The following is an 18,285-nucleotide window of genomic DNA, read 5'->3' on the forward strand; positions in this document are numbered from 1 at the left end:
TTTACTGTGGCTTTGAATAACATTGCTAGCTAGTTTGAATTTAGCTGATGATTGTAAGATCTACCATGTATTCACAAATTTTCTGTTTCGCAAACTAATTTCTTTAAAGTGAATTTTTTTTGAAATTGCGTTATGAATATCTCCTCTGCATCAGCATTATCTGTCATTAGCTCAAATAAGGTAATACATGTAGAACTGTATTTTGACTTTGTCGTTCATGAGTATCACCTTGGGAATAATGAATAAGCATTTTTTAGAAATGTTTTGATATGATATGCACAGTTCCAGAACCCCCCCCCCCCCCATTTACTTTGTAATTTAATTGTGATATTAGATCGTTGTTTGCCTGTATACCTGGGAACTTTAAGTGTTCTTTCATCAGAACTGCTCCTTTGGGGTTGATTTTAAAGAACCAATGTTATTAGGTATTGATTCTCAGCTGTGTTTCTTGATAACAAGGATTTTATTGCGTAGATATATCTAGAAGACAATTAGCATGGATATCAGTGTTGTCTTCGATAGGCCGTCAGTATTCTTGGCTTCCATTGACATAGATTTCTGTACATTCAGCTGCCAGCTAGAGGGGCTCCAACAACCTCGAGGTGCTCTAGAAGAATATTAGAGATTAACAACAAGGAGACAAGGCATTAGCATTCGAGAAGCACCGACATCGATAACAAAAAGGAAGAGGGAAAGTAGAGACAAACCATCGCCCCCGCATGCGCCCCACTCTATGACAAGTACCAGGGGCACGCACCAATCAAGCAATTGATTTTGTATACAGAAGTGCTCACGGGCGCATCGGAGCTCTTGATGTAAAATGTTGAACTTGGTTTAATCGAAAACCAAGCTTCACGTGTTGTTATTTTCATTATTAGTATTGCTGCTGCTTGTTATTAGTTAGCACCTAGAATGGTAGATCTCATGATTATTACTCTGATTGGTGAGAGATAGGGGTAGAGCTCGGGCAAGGCGAGACAATGAAAGGTGTAGACAACGTGTTAGAGCCATCATTATGCCCTGTAATATGCCTCACTTGTTGCATGTTGGTACTTGACAAATACGAGCGGCCAAGCAAGGTGCAGAACGGAATAAGCACCAAAGCATCTTGATGGAAGCTGAAACTAAACTGCTCATTTCATGGAGATGAATTACACCTTGGGATATGAAAAAGAGCAAGGCTAAGTAAGTCAGCAAGACCAATACTTAAAGGAAGAGGGGATATAAGGACGGTAAAAGAACCTGCTGCGAGACTCGACTAAAATTCACCCCGGGCAACGAAAATTGATGTCGCATTTTGCGTGGTTGTGCGGAGGCTCGCGCAAGGAGGGACGAAATTCGAGCCGTTGCTTGCTGGTTCCTTTCTTCTTTCTCTTTCCAAGACGACGTGTGGTTGTCTTGGGGAAAAGTAAGCCCCATAAGGGTTTGCAGCGCTCCACGATCGGCCACAACAAGTGGTGTGCCTGATGTGAGAGGAAGCTCCCTGATAAATGCTCTCCATCCATCTCCAAACCACCAGAGATCGAGAAAGAAAAAACAAAAGCAGAATAGGGGTCTTTTGAGTAGGAAGAAGAGTAGGGCCGGGTAAAAGACTTGAAAGCATGCTGTTTTTTCGTCGATGATGCTGTAAACTGAGAAGGATAAATCACATGATTTTGAGGGACAGTGCTTGATGTATCGTAGGTGATCTATCTTGATGTTTGGATTAGATATAGGATGGCTTGGCTGCATGCTCCTTGGTTTCATCTACATCCATTTGAGGTTAGTCACAAACCTTTCTCATCTCACCCTCGTCAAATCGCAAGACATACACAAGTGCTGGAATGGAGAAAAGGGTTTTAGTGAAAAAAAATATTCTGCTCAAAACTTGCCTAAGTTTGAATTCCCAGTGATTTACTTGATGGTGCAGTTCATTGCGTGAATGTAAATTGTGTTAATCTTAGGAGAATCCAATTATTTTACATTTGGGTGCATATACATACATAGTGTCTTTAAGACAGCAGAGTACATACACATAATCCTTTTTTTTTACATTCAGTGTATCTTGTATTTCTCACTTTGGGTAACTTATTTTGTTTTGGTTATTATGATTTCTTATTTGTATTGGTATGACATGATGAAGGTCTGGCGGTTGTTTTAGATGTATACCTGACTAAGCAGCTTCAGTACTTTTTATTGACTTTTCATGTTATCTCAAGTTCTATATTTTCAATGCCCTTTTTATTTGATTTCAAAGTGCTCACATGGGGGGGGGGGGGGGTCTGATTCCAATTCAATAAAAAATTCAATGGATTATGCAATGAGTAAGATCTGTTGCTATGTCAGTGTGTAAGTTAGCTTTCTTCATATTTGTAGATTCATTGAATTTAAAAAAAAAACATGGTGCAAGAAGCCAGTTGATCTTTTCTCATATATTCAGTTTGCACAAAAAATTGCGGATGAAAAAATATTTGGAACTACAAACAGGATTTGCTCTGATCTCCATTATCCATAAGAGAGTAATACCCCTTTCATAAACCCAATTAAAATGAATTAGGCGGCTAATAGCAGCATAATTTGGTCGTAAAATTGGAGGAGGACAAGAGTTATCCGCATTACTCTGATGCTGCTATTATCCGCATAATAGCGGCATCGGGATAAGATTTTGAGTTTATGAACGCATTTCCAAATAATGCGGATAATTGCCATGGTGCGGTCACAAGGTCACCCTTTTCCAACACAACCGCATCGGAGGGGGCGTGTCCAGTTGTCATGGTGATTATCCGCCTTTTTCAGGACGGGCGCTCGTAAAAATGATGCGGCTTTTTTTCGGAGTTTATGAACGCAATTTTTATTGAATTATCCGCATTACTCTTAGGCGGCTAATTGGAGGATAGGTTTATGAAAAGGGTATAAAAGAATGTTTTGCTTATTGATGTAAGAAACATTTGCTTTTTTGTACATGCATTCATAATTTGGTCTGTAGAAATATGGCAGGACCGGTTTGTTTCGTATTGAAGGTTTCATGAGCATGTAAAGCTTACTAGTATATATAGAGCTTATCCTACTGTAAATCTATATATGTGCATGGACAAAAAGTTAAAGAGAGAAAAAATATTGTTTGTACCATATGGTTAATAACAAGTCACACCTGTTGTTTACAGGGAGATATCCTATTAATATTCACCATGAAAGATGCTGAAGCCAGACTCTTTGTTAAAGGGAAATAGTTGCCTTTCAGCATGCACCCGTACTTCGGAATCATACATAATGGTCTGATTAACGCCTTGTGACATTTTTACAGGTGACGCGACATTACTAAACTACCTTTTCCCAACCTGGACGCATCTATCTTCCCTTATGCTGTCCTAATACACTTACATGAAGCTGTATACGGCTCGTCTTTTCTCATAAGCAGGTTCAGATGGGTTGCTTGTCGCGAAGTTTCTCTGGCAATCGACATCTGGACGAAGGCTTGAGTGTCGGGTTGGAGTGGGCCATCATCAATCATGTAGTATGGCCCTAATTACCCACTAGTTCCTGTTCAGAAGATACTTTCTGATTCATTAGATGCCAAATTCTTCAGCTCCCATGCTCTGTAATCATACCAAATGTCCGCTGACGTTGTTTTCTCTGGGTTCACAGCTGTAGTGCTTACTACATGTATGTCTAATGTACGTTATATATATTCTAGATTCACTTGAACTTGTTGATATCTCTCGCCATCATTGGAGTTTTCTCTCTTCTCTTAATGTATTCCATCTGTAATTGTCAAGCTTACTTTTCTTCTCTGATGCAAATGCTCTTCCAATTCTTCTTCACTTTTTGAACAATTTTCTTTCACTTGATACTATCATTTTCTTATCTGCACTCCCTTTTTGTGTCTCCTATTAAAGTTATTATATGCTGGTCAGACTGTTTTCATCTATTTCCTTTCATTTTGCTTTTATAAAACTACATGCATCTGCAATCCTGGTGGTAATGTGTTTGTTCCTGATGAGATACAATGATAATTGTCATTTTATTCTGTAATTTATTGCAGGAGGGATGCTTATATATCAAATTCACATAATGAACATAATGTGTCAGTGATCTTTTCATGAATCCTAAATATGTCATCCTAAACCATTAAAGAATACAATGATTAGATTACTCAAAGTATGCGTAGGATACTCTCCGCCCTTTCGCAAGGTAAAAAAAATATTGTAATTTGAATGATGATTCCAGTGAAAAATAAGGCTAATGACGAATATTTAGCATGTGTGAAACCAAACTAGAACATGATTAGAAGTAAAAATGCTAATCACAGTCAAGGTTACAATAGCAATCATCGTAACAAGAATATTCAAGATTCATTTATGAAAAGGCCGAAAGTTTTTTCTAGATACTGATTAGAGAATGTTCTGTGAGCCTTCACAGTATGAATGCAATGCATTCATCCTTTGCCAGCCATTTAGGATAGATATTTGAAACGTAGGTATATCAAATCCTATGTGTTTCAAATATAATGTTTAAAGAAGGTGTTAGTTTACATAGATTCCAAGTTGTATAGTTTTTCTTTTTTATTCATGTATTTTTTGTACACTTGTTTTATAAATTGCAAAGGTGGATTTTAAGATGGTTTTCATACAAGTGTATTTTTTTCTTGGTATTGTATCAAGCTACATAAAGGAAAATAAAAATGAAAAAGGTTTCTATTTGAAATAGTGCCTCAAAGTTTTCTTTGCATGCTAACAAATAAATTGCTAGGATAGTACAAGTCTTGCATCTGTTGATCAGTTTACCATATGGTAAAGTGGTGCATTATTTATGCTTTGTGCAGAGTACAGTAACTGCACTTCTGTGTCATTATTGTCGAACAGGAGAGTCTCTCTACCAGTGCTTCACACTTATACCTTGATACAACTAAGCTGTTTATACATAAATTATCAAGAATCAAATTGAAAAGATAACAAATGATAGATTTGCCTCCAGACCATCTGATCTTTTACAATGCATCAAAACCACCAAAAGTGAATTAAAATGTGGCAAACATGGTTAACCATGGTATGAATCTCAGGGCTATGCAGTGTATTTCATCAAGCCAACCAAAGGCTCATTTTAAACCAGCTAGAACAACCACCCTGCATGAAGAAAATCTCTCTCCATCTCTGCGTCTTCTTCGACAGACTGTTTTCTCATTAAGGCCGGAATTACTTGCACGATTATCATTTAGGGAGCTGAGGGACAGAGAAAGAAGGGAAGCGGACATAGAGGAGAGGGAGGCGGAAACGGAGGGTGAAATTTGGATCCCAGTTTTTTTAATAATAACTCAATTTTGCCTCACCAGTATAAAGGCAAGGCATATACCAGTGCCAAAGGAATGCCTTCTGTTCGTGTACATGTTTGTTGGTTTGGAGAACAAGCCCCCTTTCTCTCCTTCTATCTCTCTCACTCTCTCTTTCTATCTCTAATCTTGCTAGACATATTGGGTTTGTGTTGCACATGGCTGCACTTCAAATGAAGTTTAGGAGGAGATATTAAAGAATTCAACGGGGAGGAACCAATGCACATGCCAGACCAATCTGCCTTTATTTCAATACTTGACTTTATCAAACTCATATCTCATCCCTCTATCATCTCTTGTCTACTGGTAAACCGCTGTTGCTTTCAAAACTGTCACTTGGGATCCACCTTGCCACACTGGTTGCACCAGTTCCTTGAGCTCTTACAGGAAGGACACTTTGAAGCATGGAAGCTTTGTTCAACTGAACTGCTTGATCCGAACCTTTGAACTCAGGGTGTCTCATGAAATCTTTTGACTTCATGAATCTCAGGGATTCTGTAAATGGACCTTGTAGCCTGCTAACAGATGTCACAACTTCTTCACTGCTGTGTTGGTTTGATCAATGTTGTACTCTGTGATTCTCGCTTTATTGAACTTTGACATTCTACCTTCATTCACGTATATCAGTCATTCTAACTTGGCAAACATTTTGCAAAAGCATATCTTCATATTATTAGTTGGAACTTCTTGAATACATTTATATTCGTCAGATTTTTCTACACGAGAGGGAAGAGCATTATTGATTAAAACAGGACAGATAATAGCACTCCACAAGATTATTGACCACCTCTAGCCACAAGATCTGCCAGAATTTGTAAACAGTAGAGTCTCTAGAGTCTGTCAGGAGCTAGAATTCTCCCCTGATCCAACTAAGATGTACCAGCTAAGCATTGTGGTAATTCTCATCCATTTTTTTGTTCTTCCTCAAACACAAATCTAGAACTGTGCTATAATTCCATACAGCTCCCCATTTTTTCCTCACCTGATATTTTTTAAGAGGCGGCTGTGTATGCGTCTGTGTTTGTGTGTGTATGCCGGTGAACGAACTTGTAAACATATACGCTGGATGCGCCTCGAGGTCGATATCTTGCGTCTGCTCTTACCAGAACCGTGGCGCGTGAATGGAATGCAAATTCGTCCAGAAAATAGGGGTAGATTTGGTTATGGAATATCGCGTCCTGGGGCACTTTCCCAATCTAGACTGTCTCCCACACAAGAGATTGCCACTTGGTTCTAAATCTTATGAAGATGTTAATGTATTACACGAGAGCTGCATGCCGTATTACGTATGTACACATGGCAAGCAATTACTTTGTGAGGATGCGATTTCAAACGGGTATATTTTGGAGTCTCTCACAGCCCGTGCAATGCTGAGAGGAGCTCATTTGGTATTCAAAGCAGGGAGGATCGGAAGAAGCATCAGATATCAGATAATAGCTTGGGATTTTGAGGACAGGAAAAGGATTGTGAGGGATGATGTGCTCTACACTGTCAAGAAGATGGAATGCCCACTTCAAATCCAAGGCTATAACCTATTTTACAAAAGCAGAAATAAATCCTATAAACTGCATAAATTATCCAACTGCGGAATGTACTGTTCCATATGTTTGTATTTAAGGCCAATTGAGAAATTATGATTATAGGAAATTTATTACTTTTTGGGGTAGTCTTTTAAGTCTGATCATTTCATTACATAAACATAGTTTGGGTACTTTACATACATGTATACTTTTACTAACTCTATATTCTAGCTTCTCTTTCAATTTCTAAGATATGCTCTACTTGACCCACTTACTATTGAAAATTCTCCAGTTTCTGATAGGTGTGATACAGGGATTACTGGGTGATTTTTGCGTTTATTTTGGATATGTTATGTGAGGATTCCTATGCAGTGCAAAAGAGTAGTGTCAAAACTACACTTGGATTCATTCTAAGAGGACCACATCAAGCATATTACACCACTGTTAGTTCATGGTGTTAGCTCAACACCTTTTGGTGTTACATTCAAACTGCCTTTAACACCTGAATGTTTAGTTGTATCAGATCAATGACTATAGTGTTGTTTAAAAATTGTAGTTTTATGGTGCTAAGGAGTTCCTATTAAACAGGATTTTAGAAGATGCACCTGGCTCAAACAGAGACCCTATACCATTCATATCAAAAGCAAATAATCTAGCCTAGCTTTTAAACATGGTTTAAATTTCATCTGCGTTCTTATATACAAAATTTGTCTATAAATAAAGTCCTTTTTGCCGTGGGTGGAAAGATTGACATATCGGTCCATTGCATATCTGCCCACAAGTGCAGGGGCAGGAAATGTAACTAATTCGCTTCCATTATCGGCCATCGTCCGCCAAACAGAAGACACCAATGTGCCCTTCTCGTTTGAATGATTGAAGGAGTAGGAATGCCGCGTATACCGTTTGAATTTTCGGGAGCTATTTGCGCAAATTGATGGGGCGCAAATGGGCAAGACATGCTACTAAACGAGAGGAAAAGTTGTGCAAACAGAGCGGCAGAACGAAATCGAATCATGATATGGAATTTGGGGAATTATTTGATCAAGACCCTGGTCTGTGCATGGTTAGAATGGAGCATCTGTTTTGGATAACAGTGTGAGTTGTCTGTGTTGGGAAAAAAGCAGGTTGGTGTCAATTGTGGAGTATGTGTCGAGTAAGAAGTTTTTCTCTAAATACATGCTCCATTAATCATCCTTTTTTATACAACTTCATGACTTATTTATAAATCAAAAGACCACAAGTTTGTGGGTTTTTATTGATTATATATGCATATGCACTACATGTGCATTATTAACATTTTTTCTTTGTTTCAGATCAATTCACAAATAATATCTCATTTTAACAGGAGATAAAAAAAGAATGTTTGTAGAAATGAAGTTGAAAAACATGTCTGCAAACATAGCTTGTGTTCTTAGCTAGTTTCCCATCTATTCCTTGTGAGCAAGTAACATCGAAAATAAAGAAACAACATAGATTGTCAACTATAAGGATGATATCCTAATATGGTGGGTATGCTTTAACGAATGTGAAGAAGCATGACATCGTTTCCCCTAGATGGGACTATTAATAAACAGACCCACAGGTGTAGAGTAATTTTCACAATATCCCCGGACCCTATACTGGTATCAAGCCAATATGGCTCTATCGGCTGCTAGATACATCTTAGTCACCTCACTGCAAGAAGGTCTTTATTGCTAGGAATACATAACCGGAGTTAGGGCCTTCTTCCAGCAGTAAGACGTTATCAAGCTTGTAATACATTTGTCACTGTCACTGCCTGGTGATACCAAGTGGAATGGCAGATCATTTTGTAAGCTTTGTTTGGCTGCAGATCTTTGCCAAGAAATAAACCTCTTCTTTGATTGTTTGTAAAGAGGAAAGTTTAATTTTTTTGAATTACGGCATCCATTCCAGGATTCGATGTTATTGATATTTACTCCCATTATTAACTAAAATCACATTTCGTCGTGTCGGTACAGGAATGCCTTTAGCACCACACTTTTGCATGCATGCAGAAACGCAGTAAGTTGCACGCAGTAGGGCATTGCGTAATGGGCGTTTCTGCACCGATAAGGTGTGCAGAATTGTGGTGCGAAGGGCGTTCCTGCACCGACACAATGATTTGTAAAAAGTAATCAATGTTTCTCAAGAGTCTTTCAATGTTGCTGTCAGTAATTCTTTACAAATTTTGAGTGTAAAATATCATGTAGCTATCATATCCTGTTAAAGATAGGGATAGAATTATTCAGGTCAAGGGTAGCTTGCTACTTCTGCTAGTAGCTTAGAATTCATTGGTGATGTCTTGTGCTTCTAGACCCTTAGTGTGCCATGTTTATCTAGAAAACAGATATCAAATTACAGTTAACAATTGAACCTTCAGGAATAATAGTGATGTGGGTGGTTGATTTGACTGCATGAACTTCATTGAACTTACTTTTAACTGCTTAGAATTATTTTACAAATGATTTTATAACATCTACTCATAAAATGGATTGAAATTAGGGCTTTGGTAATCTTTTATTGACCAAAGTCAGTCAGCGATACATTAATGTGATGTAGACCCATTAAAAAGGATATTTCCTAGACCATTTCACTCATATTTAATGATATTCATTTAATTTGAAATAATATTTTACTGAAGCCAGTTTGTCATAGTTAGCAGGTTTATATATAAACCCTTTTATCCTCAGAGAAGTCTTTATAGGCAGGTTGAACTGTTAGCTATGTATCAGGGTTTTGTGGTTCCCACACGAGTTCAAATGAGTTCAAATCTATATCTCTGCTATCCTTGACAAGTTAACATCTTTGTTTTTCTCCTCGACTGACGAAAAGGCCAAATTAATCGACGCTGTCGCCTCATGTAAAGAAGGGGAAACGAAGATGAGAAAAATGCATTAAGGAACTGTCGTTGCTAGTGGCTATACTCTATGGTAATGAAGGGACATTTGATCCTGTGGGTATCATATGTAGAGATCTATGCAGAGATTCCCTTCCCAGTGACAGCGAGATGCTTATCTTCTAAGGAGTAGGATTGCATTCAGGTCCATTTGGACACCTACTTAAATCTAGAGATTTCAACTTTCTGACTCTGAGGGGATGTAGATGTAAGCCTCTTATCTCCTTAACAGAAAGAAGGAGAGCAGTTACAAAACTGTTCCTCCTGTGGCCTGTCTCGATCTACTTAAACCTATCCAAAGACCATCATTTTTTGAAATAATAATATTAATAATGTGAACTTTTGTAATGCAGAAGTAACCATCATTAAAAGTGCTCATGGTGCAATAAAGAAAAAAAAGGAGAAAATATAAACCTACTAAAATTGGAAGTAAAAATAAAATGTACATCTTTATTGGACCTGGATATCTATTGTATTAAATTATTAATATATTTTGTATCGATATATATTTGCATTTTTTAGTTCTTTCTGATCAAGGTTTTATTCATATTAGTTTTTGTCTTAAAAAAACAACATATTTCCAACTTTTCCATATCTATTTTCAGAGGGTTTAAATATTGACCCTCCTTTTCTACTCTGTACCTCTTGGTGAATAATTTAATTTAACCAAATTTTTGTTTCTTTGCTTTGTTTGATTTCACCAGGGCGATGCACAAGCATCAACGAGTCAACCCCAGCCTTCCGAAGTGGTCGGTCAAGCAGTAGCAGTAGCAGCCGGCAAGCCTGGTGAAACACCCAAAAGGCTTCATGTTTCAAATATCCCATTCAGATTTAGGGATCCAGACCTCAGGCAATTATTTGGGGTAAGTAAAAGGCATCTTGATCTCTCTGTTCCAGTCTCTTGTGGTACCCTTTTTATCTGTCTATTCCTGCAGATATCTTTCTCTCTCTTCCTTCTCTGTTTCTCTTTATCCACCTCTCTCTTTCTCTCTTACATTTTCCTTTTTTCTCTCCCCTTCCCCCACCCTCTACTCTGCAATCATCTTCCTCTCATACCCTCCGTCTTTCTCATCATTTCACTCTCTCTACTTCTGGACCCCCTCCCACTCTCTCTTTCTCTTTCTTCACTTTTCCCTCTCACTCTTCCAGTCTTTTCTTCTCTCTCTCCTTCCCCCCTCATGAACTCATTTCCTCCCTCCTAACCTTCTGTATATGAGCAATACCCTTTATTCATTTTACTATCTTCCCAAGATATGAATGTGTTAATGCATTGACCTTTTTTTCAAAAAAAAATACACAAAAATTATCCAATAGAAAATTTTATTTTCAAAATAAAAGAATTGATACAGTATTATAATTTTGTACAATCCCTTTGGATATAATATAATGTGCATTTTCAATGTAAATTCAAAAGGAATGCTGGTGTGGGATATATAATTAAAAAATAAGTGTATTTTTAAAACTTAATGAATTTACTTAACTAATTAATATACATTCAGGCTTTAATTGTTAGTCTTATTAAGGCTTATCCCACTGTTAGATAGTGATAAGCCCATTGCTGGCAATAAAAATTCAATGACATATTTAGATACACCATGTCATCCATAATGTTTTTTTTATTACTGTTAATCAAAGTTCATTAACATAGATAACCATTTATTCCTATTTGATATGACTTCATTATTTTAAATTCTGTATGTGTACATCCATTTTCCCCCTCTTTCTCTTACAAAGGCCTTTGGCACCATATTAGATGTTGAAATCATTTTCAATGAACGAGGAAGCAAGGTATGTATTCTGTTATCCAATCTTTATAATTCAGATTTTGAAGAGTTGAATGCCTGAAGGAGCTAAATCCACTTCTACAATGCATGAAAGTTAAATGTCAATAACTCAACTTTCATCTAGATTGGATTTAGCTCCACATGCAAGTAAACTCATTAAATATATATATCCTGTTTAATCTTACCATCTGCTGGGTGCTAGAAGGTTGTTATCTATTCAGATCTATAACTCTCTGGCTTCCAGCAGATATACTTTGAATGATCATCACATAAAAAATGTGTCTCTTGAGTCAGTATCCATTCAAATTACACAAAAGACTTTATTATATAATAATTAAAATACATTATCGATATTTTACTTTATTTGAAAAAAGTTTTTTACATTGGTTTATGAGTGAAATCATCTCACTAGTGGCAAAATCGACATTGCTGAGAATTAGAATGTTTTAAAAAAATGGGTATGCTTAGTGATGATCATTCATAATATAGATTGTTAAAATATATATGTTATGCTAAAAGGTTGTTAATATTTTACACTGTATGTGCAATTCAAACCAGTTATTATTTCAGTTGAAACAAATCCTTGACTGTTTTATCAAGATAAAGCTTTCCAATAACTTCACTAAATCCAAACATTTCTTGGCTGAAGTACAATTCAATCATGTGATATAAAGATAACGTCGAAAAGACAATTTAATATCGCAGCACTGTGCAAAATATAACAACCTTTCAGCAAAATAATGAAATTAAGAATGGAAGTGGTACACACAGCAAGGAACCTGACCGTTTATGGCTCTCTGATCGCTTGAGGGTGAAAAATAAATTGTTCGATGGGGATTTTAATTGCGCATAATGTCGCCTGAGGCATGGTGCAGATGCATTAAAAAATTCAGTGACTCGGAACTGGCAGAAAAGCTTGTTCTCATTTTGGCGTCAGCTTTATGAGAATAATATTTCCAGAGAAGATGAGACAGAAATCGTATAGGTGTAGTAATTATAATTGAGATTAGAAAGAGAATATAAAAGCATTATTTCTTGATTCTCATTTGAAAATTAAGAAGGGGAAACGCAGCAATCGTTTTCTCTTTCATATGACGTTAATATGAATCAAATAAACTAAAACTGCCATATTACAGGATTGTTTCCTTGCTCATGTGCCTCTTGAATTTATTGTAGGATACAAATCTTGGTGCATATTTTTTTTCTCAAGAAAATATTTTTTGAGAACTGTTTGGATGATTGTGAATGTGCCTGAAATTGGGAATGCTACAAACTCTTTCTTTGTCTAATTCTCAACCATATGTATGTCTGTCTGTTTGTACGTTTGAGTGTATGTATGTATGTGTGCATGCATTCAGACTCGTTTTTTCTTCACGTCAACTGTTACAGGAGGCACTTATATGGCGTCTTTTTAATGTTGTACCCGTCTTCCGTCCAAGAGAGCCAATTCAAATATTTTTCAGTCTTTGACTTGGACAGAAAGTTACATAAACCAAAATTACAACAAAATATCAAACGATAGAAGGCGTGTGATTGTGTTTTTTTTTCTTATTTGCCTGGAAGCATGTTTTGACCAAAAACAGATGCATCTTGACGTTAACAGGGTTCTCCTCATTACCGTGGCTGTTATTTCCCCATTATATCAGGCTTAATAATTGTACTTGTTCCAATTACAGGCTGAAAATATTAGATTACGATCAGTCATTTGCACCATTGAAATTATATAGATAGATGTAGCTTTTTGAAAGAAAACAATAATATGGGACAAATCGATAATCTCTTATCAGAATAATTGTTTCTAAGGGAAAGTGACCCAGATAGTGATAAAAATTTTTGCCTATATTTGCAGTAATAAGCTTATAGAAGAGTTTATGGGTAAAATGAAATTGCATGTTATTGATTCCATTATCTTTGAATTAGATTTACTCTTTAAAAATAGTTTGAATATAAGATGTTGAATCAAAGGGCTGATATTGAAGTTAGAAATACTTAAATATTTACAGGTTATTAAATTTTTACTTTTCACTTAATGATGTGCATTTTACTTGCATAGTTGTATGTGATGAAAGCCTGATCATAGGTACGATTTAGCTTACTAGATTTAAAAACAAAAGCTGGCAATTTGACTTCATATTAGGGGGTAAGCAATTAGTTCATTAAAACATGTGGGTCTATATAAAAAATAGAAATTTTTCAAGAGTTAGATAGAAAAGTGCTTTCTAAAGGAGGGGGGGGGGGAAGTCTCAGTCATTTATACATTGTATTTCTCTCATGCATTTTGTAATCAGCCACATAGATTTGAGGAGAACTTTTGCTAACTGTGAAATTGCATGAAGATTGTTTTAGTATAACACTGAATGAATGAATGCTCCTCTTATAACTGAAGCTGACCTCTTTTGTTTTCTATCACAAAAACGCATGCCTGATCTTACCAGAAAAAAAGTCAAAGATTTTGAATATTGCAATCAACATTTTGCTAGTGAGGGAGGGGAAGGGGAAGGGATAGGCATTCGTTGTAGTCCGACAAATGATAATTTACCATATTGTGTTTTATAAGAACACACCTGTTTTCTTGAGGTGTTTCTATATTACCATGGATACTAAGACTAACACGTTAACACTAACAATATACATTTGTCGCATGGAGTGTCTGTATTCTATTTATATTTATGTTTTAGCCTCTTTACCAGCCCCAACCATAGCCCATGATTCAAAAGTCCCTATTTTTCAGTAATTTGTTCTGAATAGAGAAACCACATTCCAGTCCATCAAACAGAAAATATTGTAAAACCTGAACTGCTGATTTTTCTTAGTGGCCTCACATATTTTCCTCACAAACTTTTAATTTTAGTCTAGAAGGCAGACTTTTTGCTTCTCACACCAAATCACTCTTTCTCTTTGAATAAAATCACCTATTTCATCGCATTGCTCACCCCAAATCCTTCCGCATTGCAAAATCACTTTTCCTTGTAAATATTGCAAATATTCATTTTTTTTGCTTTCACTCAGTGACTTGCACAAAGCATTTTTTAATACTTAATTATTAAGACATTAAAGAAAATAGGAAACTTGTTAAGTCTATACTTTTATGACCCAACAAAATGGAACAATAGATTTCAAGTACACTTGTCTTCAAAATTTGTAATTTGGTTTGCATAGTTTGTGAAAGCATCATTGAACAAATAAAGTGATGTCAAGATTAGCTAAATCAATGAAAAAAATAAAACAAACCGTTTAGAGGCAACGTATTTAAAATCCAATGTGTTCTCTATGGGGATATCCTTATTTTGAAACCCTTAGATTGTCCTGCCTTTACACAATAACTTTTTTACAAAATTGTATAAGGTGTATTTTGAAAAACAAAAGGAAAGAAAGTGTAAATTAGAATTTTTTGTCTCCATGAATTTTGTTATAGGAATTGTCAAGATTTCATGTGTTTTTTTGTTGTTGAATCATTTGTTGTTAATCCATCGGATTGACGTGTAAGAAGTCATAACAAGTGAGCATGATTGTTGGTTGAAATATTAGTATAAAACCAAAACCAAGTTCAATTCTTAGTAAGATTACATACAGTCATTTATAAAAAGACCTATTGTAATTAGGAGTTGTGTAAACATTTATTTAAAAAAAAGTGTTATTAAAATAAGTTTTTTAATTCCAAAACTTCATAGTTTCCCAATTTTTAGAATTGTTTCTGGAAAAGGTAATAAAATGTTCACAAATTTTCATCATCCTTTTCTTATACCACTTTTGGGGGACAATTTAGCTATTTTGAAAAGCATAGAAGATCAGGCATGTTGAATTTTACTACAAAAAATTACTTGGTTATTTGGGTAAATATATTGCCCTTAGGGATGTTCTTGCGAAAAGCAATCGAGTAAAGGTACACATATGAAGGTATTTATTATAACTTCTTGATTGAGAATTACTTTTATAAATGAAATTGACTGTTGATAAAGTGTTGGATAATATCAAGTTGTAAGATATGGCATTAAATGGTAAAAAGAAGCAGCTTAATGGAGGATAAATGATAGTTTTGTGTCTTCATATGAATATATTCATACTGTATTCAAACGTTTGCCAATTTGATATTCATTAAGTGTTTTTTGAGTGAGATTAATTCAGTGCATGCCTGTTAAGAGGTCAGCTTCCGAAGTAGGAGTTTTCAGTCCAGTTTGCCTTAATGATGCATTTTGATACAATCCATGTAAAATTATTAGTTTTTATGTTATTCTAAATAAAATTTTAAAAAAATCATACCTGTACTACATGTTGATGCATCATGCATACCTGAATGTTATTATTTTGTTTTGATGAAAGAAAGTTTTATTGTCAAAGATGATTCTGAATGTTTGTGAGAAATGATTCACGTGTACTCATCAACATTATCTGTGAAATGAAATAACGAATTATGTGAATATCAAATAGTTTAAATGTTTAATATATATCATATTGAATGTGACAGAATGCATTTCAAATTTAATAATATTTGTGATTATGAATATACAGTATGTGAAATATATATATATCAATTATATCAGTAAGATTAAAAACTATATAAAAATGAAATTATGATTAAATCTTTATGAAATTAGTGATGAAACTATCAGAAAGAGAAAAAAATTATTGTAAGTTATGTTGTTAAATAGCTATAAAGTGAAAATACTTGATGTATTTCGATTCTTCAAATTCAAATATTTTTTGGGAGTTTGATTTTTGTTAGCAGTTTAGATCACATTGAAATTATATGAATTTTACGAAAAAAAATTATTTGTAAAGACATTGCTAGCTATCTTTCAATGAATGTTTGTGATATTCTTTTTAATGCATCCTTTTTCTTTTGATTCATCTGCACTTTGCATATTAGATCTCATCTGACCTCCTTCTTGACCTATCACTTGAACTCTGACCCCTGCACGATGCATTCTGCGAAAGAATGCCCCCCAACCCTGTTAAACTCCTCTTCCCGTTTTCAAAGTTTATAAGTTTTGTGATACCCAAGCATTATGTTGCTTCAGAGATGCATAGGAAAGTAATGAAAGTATTTGTTTAATCGAAATTACCAATGAAATTTTGATTTTGATATTTTGCCAGTATATATTTTTGATGTATTTGTGCATAATCAGATAGTGATGCACAAAATTGTAACATAATCCTGCAATTTGTTATTCCTCCACCAGATTGTATTTGATGCTTTTTCCCTCCATTAAATGCCAATGTTAACCTGTATATGTTTATAATTGTTTTGTTAGTCAATCTAGTCATTGTTACATCTCATATGAAAGATTTACCATTTCTTAGTTTGAACGTGATTATTTTTGGTCATTTAGATCATTCCATTTATGCTTTGGGGACACATGTTTTCAAATACCATTACAAACCCTTGAAATGTTTATGATTGTGTCACACTATAGAATCGTAGTTCATATTTTCCACTCTGGCTAAATATATCACCCCCTTCACCCTTTAGATAATTATTTGAATATCCCTGAGATTTGAGACCAGGGGGACAAATTTCATTGTGAAAGTAAAAAAACATCTATTTAAAACAAGGTTGATAAGACAACAGTCCCACATATTGAGAGAGAAGCAGGTTTTATGCTTCCCCTTGATGTACCCCCTAAAACCTCTTCAAATCCTTTCTCTCCCTGTCATCCATGTTACCTCTCATCTCTTACCCTCGCACACTTATCTTGCTTTCCTTGCTTCTATTCCTCCGATGCCTCTCCTAAGACACGTCTTTCCTGCTACACGCCCTTTCGCACTGCTTCATTTCTCATGTCATCTCACAAGTTTTCATTTTGTTCACACAGTGCAAGAAAATGACAAAAAGGATAAAAGTATACACTCTTAAGATGATTTGATTATCATCTAATGATTAAATAAACGCTTATAGAAACGGGAAAGCTGTTTCATGCGTGTCTCGGCCATTAACTTCCTATGTAGGTTTTACTTGTTATATTGGATCTGCAATGAAAAAACAAATCTGTTTTTATTTCATATTAAAAAAAAGGACACAAATAAAAAAAATGATTGCTAAATTTCTTCTAAAATGATGTTCTGATGCAATTGTTAATCAGTTGTTTGACATATGCTTTGAAATAATGAAAATATAGTTATTGAATATTTCAACTTGTAAAAAGAATTGAAATTTTTGCTAAATTTAATCCCTTTGTCTTGTAATAATTTGACAATCTTTCTGCACACATATTTCATCTTCATTCTGCACTTTTTACTTCCTCTTGTCTTCAAAGTTCTTTTAAGATAGACTATTGATAAACTTTTAAATCTTACTTTTTGTCACTGTCGTTTTGATAAATTGTGTTTGCAATATTTTGGGAAGAGTTGTTCGCGCTAAAAAAGAAAATCATTGAAAAACTAAAATATTTGAATTGAAAATTTTTTTGAGAATAATAGCCATATGATCAGTGCATAAAGCGAAAAAATGGCTTCTAGAAAAGTAGTTCTGATGATTTAAACATTTCGTAAAATTTCAGATATATTGGTATCATGTATTGTGTTCATATCAGCTGTATTTTTTTTTCGAATCTGAAAATGACACACTTTTTAATTTTTATTCTCAGAGTTACCAGTATGGAAAAAGTATTATATTTCTTATTCAGTTTTTCATATTAATAAATGTTAAATGTAGTCCTTAGCGTTGCTTTTCAAGCTACTAACATGTTTTCTTTTATTTTTCTTCCACAAGACCTTTCCTTTAATGATTTTCTTCTTCACAAGACCCCCTCCCCCACCATCATCTATCCTCTTGCTGTGTTT

General features: G+C 35.0%; 1 protein-coding gene across 7 annotated transcripts in view; it reads left to right on the plus strand.

Annotated features, from left to right (window-relative positions):
• The window catches only part of LOC121422192 (RNA binding protein fox-1 homolog 3-like), a 55,768-nt gene that overhangs the window by 15,323 nt on the left and 22,160 nt on the right, over positions 1-18,285 (plus strand). For all 7 annotated transcript variants that reach the window (XM_041617084.1, XM_041617082.1, XM_041617081.1 and 4 more), the window contains 2 exons: positions 10,426-10,584; positions 11,456-11,509. In XM_041617084.1, coding sequence (XP_041473018.1) covers positions 10,426-10,584; positions 11,456-11,509 — 213 coding nt within the window. The remainder of the gene's footprint in view (positions 1-10,425; positions 10,585-11,455; positions 11,510-18,285) is intronic.

The sequence above is a fragment of the Lytechinus variegatus genome, chromosome 10, assembly GCF_018143015.1.
Source record: "Lytechinus variegatus isolate NC3 chromosome 10, Lvar_3.0, whole genome shotgun sequence".
NCBI classification, from domain to species: Eukaryota; Metazoa; Echinodermata; class Echinoidea; order Temnopleuroida; family Toxopneustidae; genus Lytechinus; species Lytechinus variegatus.